Source organism: Haliotis asinina, chromosome 4, assembly GCF_037392515.1.
Source record: "Haliotis asinina isolate JCU_RB_2024 chromosome 4, JCU_Hal_asi_v2, whole genome shotgun sequence".
NCBI classification, from domain to species: Eukaryota; Metazoa; Mollusca; class Gastropoda; order Lepetellida; family Haliotidae; genus Haliotis; species Haliotis asinina.
Genome location: NC_090283.1, coordinates 58,981,192 through 58,999,846, shown reverse-complemented (window position 1 = coordinate 58,999,846; position 18,655 = coordinate 58,981,192). Strand labels below are relative to the sequence as shown.

At 39.2% G+C, this 18,655-nt stretch overlaps 2 protein-coding genes across 3 annotated transcripts in view; one reads left to right on the top strand and one right to left on the bottom strand.

Moving 5' to 3' along the window:
- Nucleotides 1-612, top strand: part of LOC137282684 (uncharacterized) — a 30,860-nt gene extending 30,248 nt beyond the window's left edge. Inside the window, exon 9 of the mRNA XM_067814471.1 lies at nt 485-612. Coding sequence (XP_067670572.1) covers nt 485-561 — 77 coding nt within the window. The 3' untranslated portion in view covers nt 562-612. The remainder of the gene's footprint in view (nt 1-484) is intronic.
- A 1,956-nt stretch (nt 613-2,568) lies between these two features.
- On the bottom strand, nt 2,569-18,506 carry LOC137281732 (uncharacterized). Of its 2 annotated transcripts, none has more exons than XM_067813312.1 (9): nt 18,450-18,506; nt 18,108-18,180; nt 15,467-15,648; nt 14,617-14,831; nt 13,370-13,480; nt 9,216-9,480; nt 8,634-8,948; nt 6,878-7,041; nt 2,569-6,351 (listed from the first exon to the last, which is right to left on the bottom strand). In XM_067813312.1, exons 1-9 carry the CDS (start codon nt 18,485-18,487, stop codon nt 6,203-6,205), a joined length of 1,512 nt encoding a protein of 503 aa, XP_067669413.1. In that variant the 5' UTR covers nt 18,488-18,506; the 3' UTR covers nt 2,569-6,202. The 2 variants fall into 2 exon arrangements, with proteins under 2 accessions (XP_067669413.1, XP_067669414.1); XM_067813313.1 differs by having other exon boundaries at nt 18,108-18,153; nt 18,450-18,505.
- Between the last annotated feature and the right edge of the window lie 149 nt (nt 18,507-18,655).

Here is an 18,655-nt window from a genome sequence, read left to right as displayed (position 1 = left end):
GATGCTGTGAATGATTGGTAATTAGTAACTCAAGAATAAGTTTTTTTACAATGATGATATTTTCTGAAAAATGAGAATCTTTTTAGGAATGTGAAGATATGTTTTTGTTACATTTTGCTGTGAAATAGGTGATGCTATGAACTGTCACTCACTCACCTGAAGATGGGGTGGTTTGGTAGCCCAGTAGTTAAAGTGTTCGCTCATCATGCTTAAGGCACAGGTTCGATTCCCCACTTGAAGCCCAATCCTGGTGTTCTTGCCTTCATATGGCTGGACTAGTGGCTGCTAAAAGCGGTGTAACACTAAACTCACTCACTCACCCTGGAGATACACAAGATTCTTCTCTTTCTCATCATTAGAGCATATACTACATAGAATATTACTGACATTTTAATAATATTTATGTCTATTTCTGTAAAATCCAACGCAAGTTAGCAGAATTTGTTTTATTTTGATGGCTTATTTATTATTTTATTTTCTGCAGGTAAATCATCTCTCTTCAAGTCATCAGTAGTGAAAACACACAACAACGTTGTGGCCAAAACTTGTGTTCTACAATAATCAGAATATCCTGTATTCAACATGTGATTGATATATTGAATGCAAAGGACAGTGAGAGGCATGTGTAATACTGTATGTTAACAAACAACAGTGTCATATTAGAGACGTTATGTGCTGAAATATAGCACACGACAATGTTACTTTGTAGGACAGGCAAAAGCCCCTTGGACAAAAGCTTTTTTGTCAGGCAATCGTTACTTTGTAGGACCGGCAAAAGTCCCTTGGACGAAAGTTTTTTTGTCAGGCAATCTTTACTTTATACAAGTGAATTAATGTGCTCAATGCTACATTGTCCCTTGAGTGATATGGTGTGCCGATTGTTTGCACAAGATTATGTTATATGCGGATATGTTATATGCAGAAGACTAAGCAATACATGTGATAGGTTTTGTGCTGAATGTTTGCATAAGACAATATGATACCAGTGATATGACATGTTGAATGTTAGTACAAGGCAATTCAATAGAAGTTATATATGCTGAATGTTTGCACAAGACAATCTGATACACGTGGTGTTCAGTCATATACAATATGGTGAATGTTTGTAAAAGACAAATCAATACAAGTGATATGATATGCTGAATGTTTGTACAAGACAATGTAGCACGTTTGCACAAGACTAAGCAATACAAGCGATATACAATGAATGTACAAGACAATGCAATATAAGTCATATGACATGGTGAATGTTTTACAAGAGAATGTGATATAATTCTCAAATGTACAAGTCTGTGTGATATGAACAACATGTTTTTCATGGAACCTTTATATTAATAAATCAAAAGTGAAAAATACTTGGTTTAGTTATCAAACATCACATTACCTAACCATCTGGTTTGTTTACAAGCTTTAGAGTCAGTGACCTTTAAAGGTCTGGGATACAATAGGCCCTCAGCAACCCATGCTTGCCATAAAATGTGACTATGCTGGAATATTGTTTTCGCTCCTTTGATATCAAATCATTTGCTCATTCAATAAAAATGGTATTACATAGAAGGTTTGATACGAGGGCTGGTCAAAAAGTTCTAAGCCTACATAACTTCTACACTGGTGACACCAACTAATCGTAAGAGAGTTATTGGGCTTCATCAGCATTTCCAGTCATTTTACTTTAATAGATCAACTGGTTCGAAAGCAAAAGGTCCTTGAAGTCTACTGGTGTATACATACCTGCTTCAACGTTAGAGATGGAACAACATGCTGTTGTAAAGTTTTTGACACTGGAAGGCATTCAGCCATCAGGAGTGCATGCACATATGTTGAAGGTGTATGGGTATGACTGTCATTCATACTCCACAGCTAAGAGATGGACTGCTATATTCAAGTCTGGCAGGACACGTCTTGATGATGACCCACGGTGTGGAAGGCATTTAATGAAGAAACAGTAGAAGCTGTGAAGAAATGGATTCTTGCAGACGTGTGACTATTGGTGAAGTTGCATGAGAAACGGGTCTAAGCCATGGATCCATTCATCCGTTTTTATTCCCATATGATCATGGAGCAAAGTATCTGCCTGCCGGGTCCTGAAGTTTCTCAGTGCTGATTTGAAGAAAAGGAGAAGTGATATTTCAAAGAAAAATTTTGAAATGATGGAGCATGATTTTGAAAATATTAAAAGTACATTAGTAACAGAGGGTGAAAAATGGAGTCAAAACATCAATCCATGGAGTGGCACCATCCCACTTCTCCACCACCCAAGAAGTTCAAGTCTTCATGGTCTTTTACGACACAAATTGTATTTATTACATTTCACTGCGTTATTACAACTGGCGTTGTAACACAAAAGACAAACAACTAGTCTAAAATTGTAATAACGCTATAAAATGTAATACACTGCTGCAAAGTGGAATAATATGCCACAGTCTATTACATATTACCATGTTTTTACAATTTGCATCATAACAGACCTCCTTCACATACGAGAATACCTGTAAGCAGCATTTAATAATAAACAACCAACACAACAATCCCTTTCAGAACATTTGCTGTTTATTAGACAAACCGATGCATAGTATCTGAAACAGGTCTGGAGAAACTGGAACCAACACTGAACCAAAACAATTCACTCTTTTGCTCACAACTTTATCTTTAAGATGACTTCAAGCCTTTCATGTATCTTTACTCCACAACGTGTTAAAATTACCCCATAGGAAAGAGTGCATATTTTGTCTGCCACATGGTCAAATAGCTGTCATGAGAATTACATTTTTATACACACTCTCCACAAGTAGAAAGACAATGAACACAACATGCAGACACTACTGAGTATTACAAACAACCCAGAGTGAGCAAATTCAGTTTAATGCCGTTTTGAAGAAATACTTCAGCAATATCACCTGGACACAGAAATGGGCTTCATACATACCAATGTGGGAATCAAACCTGGTCTTTAGCATGATCAGCAAACACTTTAACCACTTGGCTACCCATCAGTCCCAAACAACCCGAGATCAAATGACACATCTGAATTAATGGCATACCTGAGAATGCCTAAGGCTAAATAGAAAAAGTGGAATGTTTCTCTGACATAGGCGCTTCACTTTTATTTGTTCGCATAACATTTTATTATTGCCATTTAGAAAAAAAATAAATTTGACTTTGCCACGTCGTGATCATCCATTTGTCCACTACAAGAATGAGTGTCTGTAAGAACGAGTGTGACTGAATCTACACACTCATTAACACATGCTAAACTACCCAAACTGTATTTCTGTGAGAGAAAAAAATAAAAATGTGTTCCTCCCTCATCACTTTTTTCCTATCAAAAATTTAAAAGAAAGTCCTACGTCTGTGTCACTTTTGAAAAATAATGTGCCTGAGAAACATTTAATTATTTTATGCAGCCACACTGTTGTTTATAAATACACCAATATACAATGATATAGTATAAATACTGGGAATTATATAAATATATATATACTCTAGTCCTTATAATCACACCATTCCACAAGACAAAATGTTTATCTCATGTTATAAAGTAATATAAACTTTAGTTGAAGGTAACAGTGAAACCTTATTTAAAAATTATATTTTTCACCAAAATAAAATACATATGTACTTTAAAAATAAAATACATCTGTATTTTATTGAGGCACCATTATCATTCAGCAAGTATCAGATACGAGACATACACATATAGTAAATGTTTATGTTGTATAGTATGAAATAACAAAATATATGAGTCAAGAATGAATTGGCACATAAAAATTGCCTAAGTTCAAGACTGACATTCAGCATTGTTCCTGGCTAAAATAAACATTTTATTGTGCATTTTGTACTTTGAACAATTTCAAATTGAGTATCATCAAGAGAAGTAGAGATTTTTCGGCCATTTCGTTGAAACTTACATACCACCCAGTTCCACAAGGAACAAGACCTGTTTGCTTTGTTTGTTTAATGCCGCACTCAGCAACATTCCAGCTATATGATGGCGGTTCGTAAATAATCAAGCCTGGACCAGATGATCCAGTGAACAATAGCACGAGCATCGATCTGCGCATTTGGGAACCGATGACACATGTCAACCAAGTCAGTGAGTCTGACCATCCGATCCCTTTAGTCGCCTCTTACGACGAGTATAGTATACACAACTGGACAAGGGGTGAGTGAGTTTAGTTTTAAGCCACACTCAGCAATGGACCAGACAAACCAGTGATCAACAGCATGAGCATCAATGTACACAACTGGACAAGGACCAAGACATCAACACATGATTGTGATTGTAGAAGGTGAGAAAACTATCATCATACTATTACAATAAGACTATACCCCTACTCCATATTGATGACCCGTGAAGATCCAGGTTAGAAAAGGCCTTAAAAGTCGACGGTGCTTGTCGTCAGAGATGAATGGGATCGGGTGGTCAGACTCGCTGACTGGGCTGACACATGTCATCGGTTCCCAACTGCGCAGATCGATGCTCAGGCTGTTGATCACCGGACTGTCATGTCCAGACTCGATTATTTACAGAATGCCGCCATATAGCTGGGATATTGCTGAGTGCAATGTTAAAATACACACAATCAATCCCGCACTCAGAACACTACTAAGGGTTACCTTGGCCTACAATGCCAGTGGCCTAGAGGACACATTTAGGGATTTCAAGGGTCTTACATAAACATGAGCAGCCTGTAAAGTATTGACACTGTGTAGAGTTGTCCTGTTTTAGAGGATGTAATAATATTGAATGAGACTAAATCTTCATATGTCTTGTTGAGAATCTGGTACAATGAATATTGTAGTGTCCTTATGGACATGATAAATGGAGGATACTAAACGACCTTCCGTGTATTAACATTTTTATTAAACGTGTTAATGATTTGGCATCAAACAAGCGAAAGCAAGTGTGACAGTAAATCTTTCACAAGTTTAATAAAAATGGTATTTCACAGAAGCGAGTGTAGTATTCTGTTTATTACTCTCCAACTGCTGCTACACTGCCTACAGTGTGAGAACTGTCAACTTTCCATGAGTCAAGCAAGGTCTAACACCACTACAACAGAGTTATTCACATGGTGACGTCATACCTGTCATGATAACGTCATACGTTTAGCGGTATTACACTAGTGTAATATTGCTGTAAAAACATTACACTGCAGTATCTTCCACAGGAGAGTAAAAACTATTGTTTTTCTCTTCTATACATCAGTGTGTAATGTGTCGTGTAAATCCTGATTAATGCAGTAATACTATCCTTGCATGAGAAACTAACCTTCCGATAATGTCAATACTGAAATATTTTCAACATTAATACTGATGATGAACATATTAACAATCCTCAGTGTCAACAATCCATGAAACAGTGCTTCCAAATATACAAGAATACTTGTCCTATATAAGGACACTGTTGCAATACATACAGAATGGTGAGTGAGTGAGTGAGTTTTATGCCACTCCAGCGATATCAAGGTGGGGGGACACCAGAAATAAGCTTCACACATTGTACCCATGTGTGGAATCAAACCAGGGCTTTTGGTGTGATGAGCAAACACTTGAACCACCAGGTTTCCCCATTGCCCCTGAGTTCCATGAAGTTCATTCACGTTTTCAGTAAAATATTTGTCAAACACCACACACATTTTACAGCTGTTTCACGTATAATACAGTCAAATTAACATGATGTCATGCATGTTGAAACCATCCATGTTTAGTCTTGCAGCAGAATTTTGAGATAATTTAAGAGTATTATAATCAGTCGGAGTAGAATTGCCACAACAATGGCCATTAATAGGTGCAACAAAAAAGTTGCCATTTTGGTTATATTGATAATCACACTGAAAAAAATTCAAACAAATTGCGTGTCATCCTCTGATGGGAACAAAATTGTCAAGTTTAGTTCTTCAGTGGCTCAGTTGCTTCCTAGGAGATGATGTTAGCAGTGTGAGGAGTTGATATAATTTACATTGTGATCCCAGGGCAAAACCAAAAAACCAAAGTCACAATTCACAACACTACAAAGACTAAGAAATATATGAAATGCCTTGAACCTGACATCTTACAAAGATCTGGATTACAATCCACTTATTGTGTCCTCCAGATTCAACATTCACACAAAATGACAGCACCAACTAATATGTCGGCTTATGACAAGCACCTGTCCACATGCTGTGGCTCTTCAATCACAGCACGAAGAGAATGCATCTCATTTGTTCATTTGTGAAATAACAGTCTTGACACCTTCCCGAGCTGATCCGAGTCCATCTTTCCATTTCTGTGGGATTGTCTTCCCCTTGGTTGCAGCTGCAGCTCCAAGCAAGGCTCCCAGGGCAGCTCCTCGGTGACAGTTCTCACCTGAAACATCCAGTGAAGACACTGACTCCACATGCAGTGCTCATCTGAACCTGAACCATCAATCTCATCTAAAACATACACTTCTCACCTGAAACATGCACACTTTTAGCCTGAAGCATTCACACTTCTCACTTGAAACATGCACACTTTTAGCCTGAAGCATTCACACTTCTCACTTGAAACATGCACACTTTTAGCCTGAAGCATTCACACTTCTCACTTGAAACATGCACACTTTTAGCCTGAAGCATTCACACTTCTCACCTGACGCATGTACAGTGCTCACCAAAAGTATCAATAATTCTCACCTGAAACATTCACATTTCTCACCTCAAACATTCACACTGCTCACCTGAAACATTCACACATCTCACCTGAAACATGCACACTTCTAAACTGAAACACATACTTTACTAATCATATTCACATGTATACAGTTTCACAACCAACTACACCAATAGGGTCTCTACAAGGACCAAATGCGACCACTGATGCTATCCTACCCACTGCTAGTTTGCCTACCTACCTCCAACATTAGCGTTAGCAAGAACTCCACCCTCAAAGTCATCACTGAACTCCACAGCCAGGTAGAGGAGTGAGCTGATCGCGCCCTCTATGTAGCAGGCCAGTCCCAGGTTGGCGACGGCAGACTGGTACACACGGAGACGCTCATCGGACCCTTCAGGAGATCTGAAGAATGAAACATCTGCACATTAGCAAAGGGCACAGACGCTGGTTGAATTGTTTCAGCACTTCCTGCAATTTCACCTGCAATATTTGTAGTTAAACAACACTTGAGCAGTATTTGAGTTATACGACTGTGAACCTTCTAAAACAGACTTTTCAGAAGTCAGCAAGTCTGATCACCCGATCTTGTTGGTCACTTCATATGACAAACATGGCCAAATATTACCCAGATCACTTGAATCATCCTGCACCAATCTAGTACAGTTGAGATGGCATACACTAGGGGACCTCGTCAGTTCTGTGCTGTCATGTAGACCAAAATTTCAATGTCAGCTATCACTATTAAAATTTCCACTATTGAAAAATGAATGACAGGCCCCCCTAAGTAATTGAAGGAATTACAGCAAATTTGAAGGAATTGCATCTCAAATGTAAACAAACGCAGCCCACTCGCGAAACAATTGCAGCGATATCGGTAATTTAGCGGTAATAACTGAAATACATCGGCCCTATCGGAAGCAATGTCGGTAATACTGGAAACACGATCGGCCATCTTCGGAGAGTTTTCGGTCGCGAGCGGAAACTCACGCAGCAAAACATGGCGTCGTTGGAGGAAGCACCCGTCTCGGTGAGATTTGTTATTAGTTTCTACTATTACATTTTTATACTTATCCATCTTTGACCACCCGTGTTGAATGCGTTTAGGTATGAGGTGTTGTCGGGGCAATAGCTTATGTTTTTAGGAAAAGATAGTCACTCTAGGAGAGCGTCACAAGTCATGCCCCTGTAGTTTGTTTACATCTGAACATCGAAGTCGTGCCGATGATTACGAACGTGCGCCAGATATAACATCATTATTTTTTTTGTAAAATGTGTTTAAATTTGTCAATTGCACTTCGTAGTAAGAAAAATTATGAGCTCATAAACGTCTTCATGGCGCACGTTCATGATGTTCGTAATCATCGGCACGACTTCGATGTTCAGATGTAAACAATCTCCAGGGGCATGACTTGTGACACTCTTCTGCAGTGACAATCTTTTCCTAAAAACATAAGCTATTGCCCTGACAACACTTCATACCTAAACGCATTCAACACGGGTGGTCAATGATGGATAAGTATGAAAATGTAATAGTAGGAACTAAAAACAAATCTCACCGAGACAGGTGCTTTTTCCAACGACGCCATGTTTTGCTGCGTGAGTTTCCGCTCGCGACCGAAAAATCTCCGAAGATGGCCGATCGTGTTTCCAGTATTACCGACATTGCTTCCGATAGGGCCGATGTATTTCTGTTATTACCGCTAAATTACCGATATCGCTGCAATTGTTTCGCGAGTGGGCTGCGTTTGTTTACATTTGAGATGCAATTCCTTCAAATTTGCTGTAATTCCTTCAATTACTTAGGGGGGCCTGATTGAGGAAGTTGCATAATTCATGGCTGACCACTCGATCCAGTTAATTGCCTCTTATGAGCTGTCTTAAGTATGGCTTGCTGAAGACTAAATTCTAAGATGAAAATTTCACTGAACCAGACAAACGTAGTAGTGTCTTAGAACAGGAGGAAATGGTATAAACAAAGCCTATCCAAAACCTACCCATGAGCCCGTTCAAGCATCCTGAGAACCATGTCCCTCTTGGATGGGCCACCCAGCTCCGAGTGGCTAAGCAGCTTTACTGCCTCGGTCTTCAGATCATGTCCATTGAGGACTGCATGCAGCAGACGGGCATACATGTCTATGTATGGCACAAGGGCAGTCTCGGGGTGGGTCAGCTTGATGAAGTCTACCGCAGACTTTGCACACTCATTCTCTGTCCTGTGGGCGCTCCTCAGCACCCAAGGAATTGCTGGAACTAACGCACCAATCACCACCAGCTGATGATCTGATGATCCCTTCGTTTTCTGTTTGTATCTGAGATTCAAGAACAATGTGATGTACTAAACAAATCAGTCTTTAATACAGATAGGATGATAATTGCAGTTTACAACATTGTACATTCACATTGTACATGCTTCTCCCAAAAATCATCAGCCATTGATTATGAACAGTCCCTTATCATATCATAAACAGAATTGCTACCTCACTCTCACTCAGGATATACCAACACTCAAGCACTATTATAAAATTATTGTAATAGTTGAATGTTCATGTAACTTTGGGGATATAAACATTTTCTACCTTTGTTCTGCATATTCAATGAGATCCTCAGCTGTTTGAGGTGGACTTGACAAGGAGGACCAGTCCTTGAAGAAAGATCTATGGAAGGACTCAGCATATGTGTCGCCATGAGTCCCAGGTGTGGTCATGAACTTGACGTACGCCTCCAACACCTTGCTGCGCACATCTCGGTCATCTCTAACAAGATCATGATCAACCTTCTCAAACGTCCTCATCATCTCAAGTGCCATGACTGCGTTCAATGTGCTGTCTCCAGCTTTCATACCTACAAAGAGTTAAGATATGCAGTGCACTACTGTCATCATGATCTAACAGGGAACACTAATTTCAGTGTGCTTTAAACATGGGTCATGGAACACATTTACACAAATATAAACAGGAAGTGGACGGGACAGAAAAAAACAGTTTGCAATACTCATATCAGGCAGTTCATAATTACGTAGTTCAGTATATGTATGTTTTAGAGTGAGTGAGTGTGTTTAGTTTTATGCCACTCAGCAACGCTCTAACTGGCAGCGGTACGCAAATAATCAAATCTGCTACTGACAATCCACTGATCAACAACATCATGAGCATCAATCTACTTAACTGGGATACCACCCGGATCTGCATGTTTTAGTAGTTACACAATGATGGTTCTATTACATCCCTCTTCTAAGGTTTATTTATTGGAAGGAAGCCTCCCGGCACCCAGTAAGAACAGTGAGGGTCAAGCCGAGACATTCTTTAATGTGCCACCCAGTTCGCAAGCCCTAGACCCGTCGCTTTAAAGGTAGCTGTAATAATTGGCAACAACTTGACGGAGTGGGTCTGTCGTGAATTCTCTGAAGTGGATATAGGAGTACCGCAATGCATTCTCGGGTTTCGAAGCGATAATTGACTAACGTATCATGAGGCCCATAATACCTAACCTATTGCATAGGCTGGCGGATTTCCCTCACTGATGACACAACCCAGGGCTGATTAAATATCAAGTCCATGAGGATGTCCACCCTGACGTGTCTGAACAACCGCTTCTTGATCAATCTCCATATGTCGATAATGAGAGACAGTGAGTGGGTAATACCGTGTCCTGAGGGGCGATCATCAATTGTTCTCTACCTAGTCTGTCTTTCAAGTAATGCAAGTTGGGTTCGCCATCTTTGATATCCACTCAGTTGATGCTGTATGTTTTCATACACCATATACGGGTCTGTGGCACAACTTTTCCCTTCTTCAGGTTCACTGGTATGATACTGATACCTTACCACAACCTGGTCCAGTATTTTTTCTCTTTGCCATGACATGATGGTGCAGCCTATTCAGGGGTCATGGAATTCATGTGAACGGCTTCGGCAAATCTTTTATCAAGTAGTTGAGTGACCTTGCTGTTGATTCTGCTGACCCAATCGTTTTTCGGGGTTGACCATCTCTCTGGCATACTGAAACACTCGGTTCACGAATTCCCTGGAAATATGTTCGTACATTGGTGTCACAATTTGACAGCATGGTCGACATTATGGAAAATCTGCCAGTGAATTCAATGCTCATCATCGTCATGCAACATCGAAATCAAGCAAGGGATCAAACTCCAGTAGATCAAACAACAATACCACGTTTACGTGCAGGTGAACGGGAATGCCTACACCAGTGTGCAGGTATCACTCACTAAAATGTTCTTACCCAACAACATCCACCTCATGGGCTTGAAGTGCATGGCTGAGACATTACCCGAAAACCAATTGGAAACTATTTAGTAATCAACTACATATAATCTACTTATGAGTAGGACCATGGGTGATGTGTCAAACCCAAATCAAACCGCCACCATCACATTTTCTGATCTCAGCGACACGCGAGGATTTGATCAAGCTGGTACTGAAAACACCTTATACGTATTGCACTTACAAAACAAAACGTACACAGGACGAGAAGTCACCATCGAATGGAACTGTAATATTAATCTGGTCCTGACATATACTTTTCTCATCATGCTCAAAACCGTGGATGGTTTTTGTTTGTCAGTTGGAACGAGAACGTCAACTGCAACTGGAATTACACAAGAAATACCATAGGGCAACGAATGTGATTGACAGGGTTGACACCGCCATCATCATCGCCGGCATCGTGTGGCAGGTGTTAAGTTTGTTGTCCACAATCATGGCTGCCCCCGTCTTTCAGGAGATGGAAATACCTCCCCCCCCCCGGGTATTGAGACTGGCAGGAATTGCACTTAAATTCACTTCACACCAAGACTTGAAAAGCTGCTGACCTTGGTGAAGACACGAAAAAAAAGCTGATCGAACAAGGCCAACAACAAATCATTCAAGCCTACCTGACCAAGAACAAAGATCTCCTAAAAAGATCATCTTAAAATGCTTTGTAGATATCATTAAATATTAGCCATGTATCGCATAAATTCATTTTTTGGACTCAATATTAAAGCGTGGGGCATAGACCAACAACGATTCATGTCACTCGTTTGATTCAACAGAAAATATTCAGAGTCTGCGTGAACCCAACAACAGCCGATGTCACCTCACGATCGGGCGGCGTCATGCCCAAGTCATGTGGTTTCTGGCAAATATTTAAGAGAGAGTTGTCATTCATTCATAGCCTGGATGTGATAGCTTTTGGACCTTTAAGTGTTGTTTTTGTACATAATATGTTGGATATTAGTGAACCAGGGAATGAAGATAAGCAACCACTCTTGTGTAATCATCAAGAATTTCATCAAAGAATGATAACATATACTGATGAACTTGAACAGGAGAGTTCCGATGGAAAAACATTGACAGAAACAAGCAAAATTCACTCATTTAAATTCACTCCTTCTTATGACTCCCAAGGAGTCCTAAGCCCTCATGACCCAAGACCTTCACGAATATTTAGAAAAAAAATTATTGACCTCGAATGAAGTCAGATGCCCGAAGGAGTCCGAGGAAGATCAATTTACAAGCCTTCCAGGAAGCACATATGCAGATACAGAAAGTATGTGCGTGGGTGTAAGAGAGAAAAACGGGAAGCGGTGTTGCTCAAGTTGCTGGCTCCAAAGTTTGTATCTACAGGGAGTGAGGCAGACAACTAGAAAGCACTCACTCATCGTTTTGAAGCAAACTAAACATTCATACATTTGGAAAAACTATTTCATAACACAAACACATCTGGTGATACATTACATGATAGCAGGAAAAAAAATTTCAAAGGTTCCAAATCACAAAGAATCCTACAAAGAACATAAACAACAAAGCAACCAACCAATCAAAATCAAACCCACAATCCTAACATTCTAGTCTAATCAAGGAATACAACACAGCAACGTGCTGCACCTTACACTGATGGACCAAGTATTTTCCAACCTCAGTTGGAAGTAAAGGGTATATAATAGGGGTGACTAGGGGGGAAAATAATATTGCGATATTGATAGTTGTGACATACTTTAGTGATAGCGATAGTCTATTGTAACCTACTACGGCGATAGTGATCCTCTATCGTAATATACTTTTGTAACAGCGACAGTATACTGTAACATACTTTTGCGTTATCTATAGTCTATTGTCACATACTACTGCGATATCGATAGTCTATTGTCACACACTATTGCGATATCGATAGCCTATTGTAACACACTATTGCAATATCGATAGCCAATTGTAACATACTACTGCAATTGCGATAACCTATTGTAACATACTATTGCCATAGCAACAGTCTAATGTAACATACTACTAGCCTATTGTAACACACTACTGCGATAGCGATAGTTTAGTGTAACATACTATCGCTATCATATAGTAGGTTGCAATAGACTATCATAATACTGTTGTGACAGTATAACTTTTCTCCTTGAAATGTCTCATGTAAAGTTATTTGCCAAATGAACATACAGTTTATTTGCGATAAAAACAAGTTGAAAAAGTTTCAGTCTCTTTTCGTAACTGACAAAAACTTGAAGCCCAGATCAAGTAAACAGTGAAAACATAAACTTAGTGAAGTTGCAACTCTGCACCCAAACATCCTGTATTTTGCGCTGCACATTTACCAACGGAAGTCAATTTTACTACACTATCAATTACTAAACTAGTGTGTATCATCGATTAATTGCTATTGGAGTATCAATAATTGCAATGCATCCACAGTTTGATGCATGGTTACAGTCCTAATACATGTCTCACCTTGGTGATAGTGCGTAGTGTGGTTGTTGCCTGCCCAGTACTTTAGCTTGTCGTGAAGGATGACATCGCCTATCACAGCTCTGACCTTGTCACCCCCTCGGCCACTACCACCTGGTGGAGACAAGGGATACATGTTATTAAGAAACTGTATCAGTGTCATTGCCTGTTTATAGCTCAAACTAGTACCGTCCACCTGACCAAAGAGGGAGTGAGTGAGTTTAGTTTTAGCAATGTTCATGCAATATTACAGCTGGTGACACCAGCAATGGCTTCCTTATAATGCCAACAATTTAATCTGGGCTACCCAGCTGCCCTCTACGACCAAAGAGGTCATCTGCGGAATATCTCCAGTCCCAGCTATTTTAGTATTTATGTACAAATTCTACTTCTTTGGGGGGTGAATGTCATCCAGGATTTGATCCAAACCACTCAGAAAGAGGTGAAGAAATATATTTTGTAGGGGTCTTTGTTGCTGATGAAACTTATCTCTTGTCAAACTTGAAGCCTCATATATTTCCAATACAGCTTCATGGTGTCCAGTGGTTTATTACAGAGACCTGTCATTAGCCTTGTAAAAACACTGTCAGGATAACATGGTAACATCACACTTCGTATAACTTTGCTTGTGAAGCTGAATATGTGCCTTTTTCACTTCCGCTCAAGGGACTTAACTCCCATAACTGCATACCACTATCAATCATGGTAGTACTTCTTCATCTCAAATAGCATTGAATCACGCATGATGCACGGAAATTACTGATGTTTTGCGATTGAAAGTGATTGAAGTGCGGGCTCAGGGAACATAAACAAACCTCGAGGGTACATGAGCCCATGGACCCCTCATGACCAGGGAACAACTTTACAATGTCATATAAGTGAAACTCTTGACATCTCTGTGAAACCTTAACTCTCTTAGCATACTTTTATTTGATGTAAACAAACAAAAACAGTTGACATGGAAACATATGTAGGGTTTTTTCTTCGACTGGAGGTTGCTTTGATTACTTTTTTCCCGACTGCCTTCAGATTTTCTGACAACAAAAATCCATAAAAAAGAAACAAAATTGGTCTAGCCTAAACATAAATTGTAAAAATTCCACCAACAGGCTAGACCAATTATACCTTTAGTCGTTTGTTTACAATAAATTCATGTAGCCAGAGTTTCAAAAGTTTTCATTTTTGAACATGACATCAACTGGTTATAGGCAAAAAACTACCATGAACAAAGACATATATTAATATATTACCAATATTTGACAAAGACATGATACTAGAGGGATGCTTCTTGTTTGGAGCTTCATATTTTGTCAGCCATCCACCATATCCCCGCTTGATGTCCTGAGGATTATAGTACCAGTGGACGGGCATAGAGATGGCGTCACCTACAAACAACCCCCACAAAGCCTCCTCCTTTGCCCGCTTCAGCGCCGTGGACAGCTCTGGTTTAGACATTGCAGGTTTTCTGAGCAAGAGAACATACACCATTAATGCAACCATTAAGACAAATTTTGCGTAAAAACTCAGAAATATTGTTGAACATTCTGTTCCCCTACACTCTTACACTGATCTACGACAGCTGCAAACACACGGATCCAAAAATGGCAATAAACTGACAATGTGTAACAAGCAACGTAGGGTATCACTCAGTCCTTTCATTGGTTGATCTTAAAGGGATGTAGTAATCTAAAGTCACCAAATACCATGTTTCTTTGCTGTGAATTTCTAAGAGAGGGTCTATATATATAGGGAAGTAAGAAAAAAAATGGACATAAAATATGATAATGAATTTAACCACATTTAGCATGAACAACCTCTGACATACTCTTTCCTTCATTCTTCTCTGGTCCACAAACTCCTCCCACCTGAATGACCTTAGTATTAATAGACTCTCCAGTTGTTAAATACATTTTGGAAAGAGGCTAAACAAAAGGCAGTGTGGTAAGGGGTGGTGTAAGTGGTGTAGTCAGTGTAATGACAAAGTCCCACTGACACCTTGAGTTGTGAACGTTTCCATGCAAGTATATCAGAACATGTTCAGTATGACTAGAAGAGGCAGATACGACACCCCTACAAAGTAATTCACGATGAATATCCTACTCGGCTTTGGACTTGGGTTGTGTGTCAGCTTGTTGTGGATGCTGCTCCCGATGACGATGTACAGATAAGGTGTGTAGAGCTCTGTCTGATGGCGAGTCAACCTTGGGAACCCTACTAAGCACTAGGAAGGCTACGACGGACGTTGCCCCTAAACACAAACACTTACGGTGATGGAGAAGTCTCTGCAAGAAATGAATGAAAATATTCAGAGATCTGAGAAAATGAAATACTTTGCTGTACATATAAATAATATGCTGTACAACAATATTGCTCCAACATACTTCTGGCAATGTGAGTAAGTGGGTTTAACAATATCACAGCAATATCAAGGAGGAGGACACTTGAGAATGGGTTTTATACATTGTATCCATAGAGAACTGAACCCAGACTCTCACTGTGATGAGCGAATGTCTCAACCACTTGCTTACCCAACCTCCTCCACACCCCAATCATCCAACAAAAGCCAGAATTAGAAAACTGACATTAGGAAGGAATGGAATGTTTACTGCGAGAAATGTGAGTCTGGCAGCATATATGATTCAGATATCATACCCACTTTATCATAGAACAAACTTCTCAGTAACAAATTGGCATGATTGTACAATCTGTAATCTAAGATATTGTAGGAAATATATAAATTCTTCAGCATCGCAACAGAGTAGTGGATCTCCTATGAAAGACTTCTGCCTGTATTAATCTTAAAGGGGCACTGATGCGGAGCAATTTCTGTGGACTGGTGGTTTCTTTTGTTTATGTTTTTCTCCCATGAGTACTCGGATGATATCCCAGAATTCTTGACTGGTTCGTGATCTCTGCTGTGCCACCCATATGCGCAGTTGATAGTTTATGTGTAGACTGATCAACAAAGATGAAGTCATTTTACTTTGTTATTATGAAAACAAATCAAACACCTTGAAGTTTACTCATCTGCCAGTGATATTAAAAAAAACATTAGGACTGAGAAATAACGAAGTCAGTGTAGGTCCTTATATTTTGTCTTTTAAACCTAATTAGTTCCTTGTCACAATTGTATGCATTTTGAAAGTTATTAAAAAAAACACACAGTCTGCTTATACTTACAGTGAATTTCTAACATGATTTTAATATCTAAACATTGCATAGATTGCCAACGTGAATCATATTTCACACACACACCCTATCCCTATTTGCGACCTAGTGCATGTTTTCTGTAATACAGATTCTGCTGAATGCTACAAGAAATAAATTAAAACAAAATGCAAATATTAAATTTTAAGACAGACGAAAGCTATAGCGACAATGTCAGGTTATTACCTCGTTCAGGAATGTATCCATCAATATCCACGTAAAAGAATGATATTCCATTCATCTGCAGCTGGTAAATAATCCTGCTCTATGTCCTGTGTCTTTCAACAGTCTAATATGAGAAAACGTGGCACATTGTTTGAGAAATTTTCACACTTGTGTATACATAATCTCACTGGTCACACAGGACAGCACACCTGGCAACTAACTGTATGAATTGTCCGCCATCAGTTAGCCAATAATGAACAACAATCAATCAATCAAGGCAGTGGCGCTTAATTCTTTGTAGGATGTTGTGTTTACACTTATACTTTACAACAGGGTGCATTCAGTATAGACTACGTAAATCTACACTCATAAACACTGCCTTCTTGACAAATCTGCTTTGGAAGTAATTAATCAATCAGTGTGTTATCGGTTAATCCTTTGATCGATATGTGTTTTTGTAACTCAGCTGATAAACCATCTTGCATCACTTACATACACATATTATATAACATGCAATACATTTGCCACTACAGACCTTAATTTATAACGTTGAGTATTTATTCCAGACAGGAGAAATGCCAAATGGGATCCTATGTCGAGTAATTTTAGTGGTGTTACCACTATTTATACCCCTTATAAATTCATTAACTGTCCATCAAGTGAATGATGACAAATAACACTTGTAGGTTTACACCATCAAACGCGAGTTACAGCAAGGAAGATGTAATCTCTGTGTCGCATGCAGCCTGAAAACACTTTGGGGCCGAAACTGTTGTGAGAATACCAACGGAACTTCGTTGTTACATAAGAAATGCAAATTGGTATTTGCTGTGTACTTGGGTAAATGGGTATAGTCAGGTTTTTTTACACAAGAAAACTTTCAGATTTCTCTACCAATGGCAAAGTTGTTGTTGTTAGTTTACGAATGCAGGTAAATCAACAGTGCATTTTTTATTATCATAGATAATAAACCAGGGTTGTAGCTACAAAAATTCACGTATGATGTTTGCTATGACAGCTGGGCCAACCCTCAAAACTATCTAAATATAAAGCTTTGCAATCTTCCGGACTTATATGAAACAATTAAATGGCTTCCTATGTGTACATGGACATCATATTTTCACCTGACATGATTAAATATAAAGGTAAAAAACACAGAAATAGGATCAAATTGGATCAGTCACTATACTATCCAGGCATCAGAAAAAAAAGTACACTGCTGGGATATTTTGTTACAATCAGTTTGCTGCTGACCAGTTTGCTGCTTGGTTTCGTAATTAGGCTGTTTTTGAGAAACATTATTCGCTCCGCATCAGTGCCCGTTTAAGATTTTATGTGAAAAGCTCAAATGATTTTGAATACTGCTTACCTTTCCTAATGTCAAAATAGCACCGTCGACATCTTTTGTCGCGACTCTGGAAATCAATAATGCATTTGGCGAACTGAAACATAAATTTAACAAATGCTTTCAATACTCCGAAGGTGAAAAACAAAATAGGACAATTATTACCAGTGCGTACACAGAAAGTATTGTACACCTTCCCGTACGATGACTGATTGCCGTGTGACTGATGACATTCACCTGGTGTTATTATTGATGTTATACAACTGTCAAAACCCTCCGCATCACGAGACACGGGATATGCGGGAGGATAACCGTGAAGGAATGTTTGTTACGGAAAGACAGAACATTCAAACCCAGCCCACTAACCTATTTCTTGACCCTTGCTGAATAAAGCTGCGAATCATATTTTATGTAAGTTTTACATAACACCGTAAACAAACTGCACGTGTTGCTCTCCATGAAAAGGAGGAGTGAAAATCTGTCTCATTGAGGGAGCATATATTATCGACAAACAAAAAGAGCATGAAATTAAACATGGCATCCTTGTTGTTCTTTTATTTAGATTCTCACTT

Bases quoted from the DNA above. Each gene is read 5' to 3' on its own strand.
- LOC137281732 (XM_067813312.1), bottom strand. From the start codon at position 18,487: ATGATTCGCAGCTTTATTCAGCAAGGGTCAAGAAATAG. The intron at 15,649-18,107 runs GTAAGCAGTATT...CATTTCTTGCAG, and splicing joins CTATTTTGACATTAGGAAAG to AGACTTCTCCATCACCGTAA. The intron at 8,949-9,215 runs GTAGAAAATGTT...CTTGAATCTCAG, and splicing joins ATTGAATATGCAGAACAAAG to ATACAAACAGAAAACGAAGG.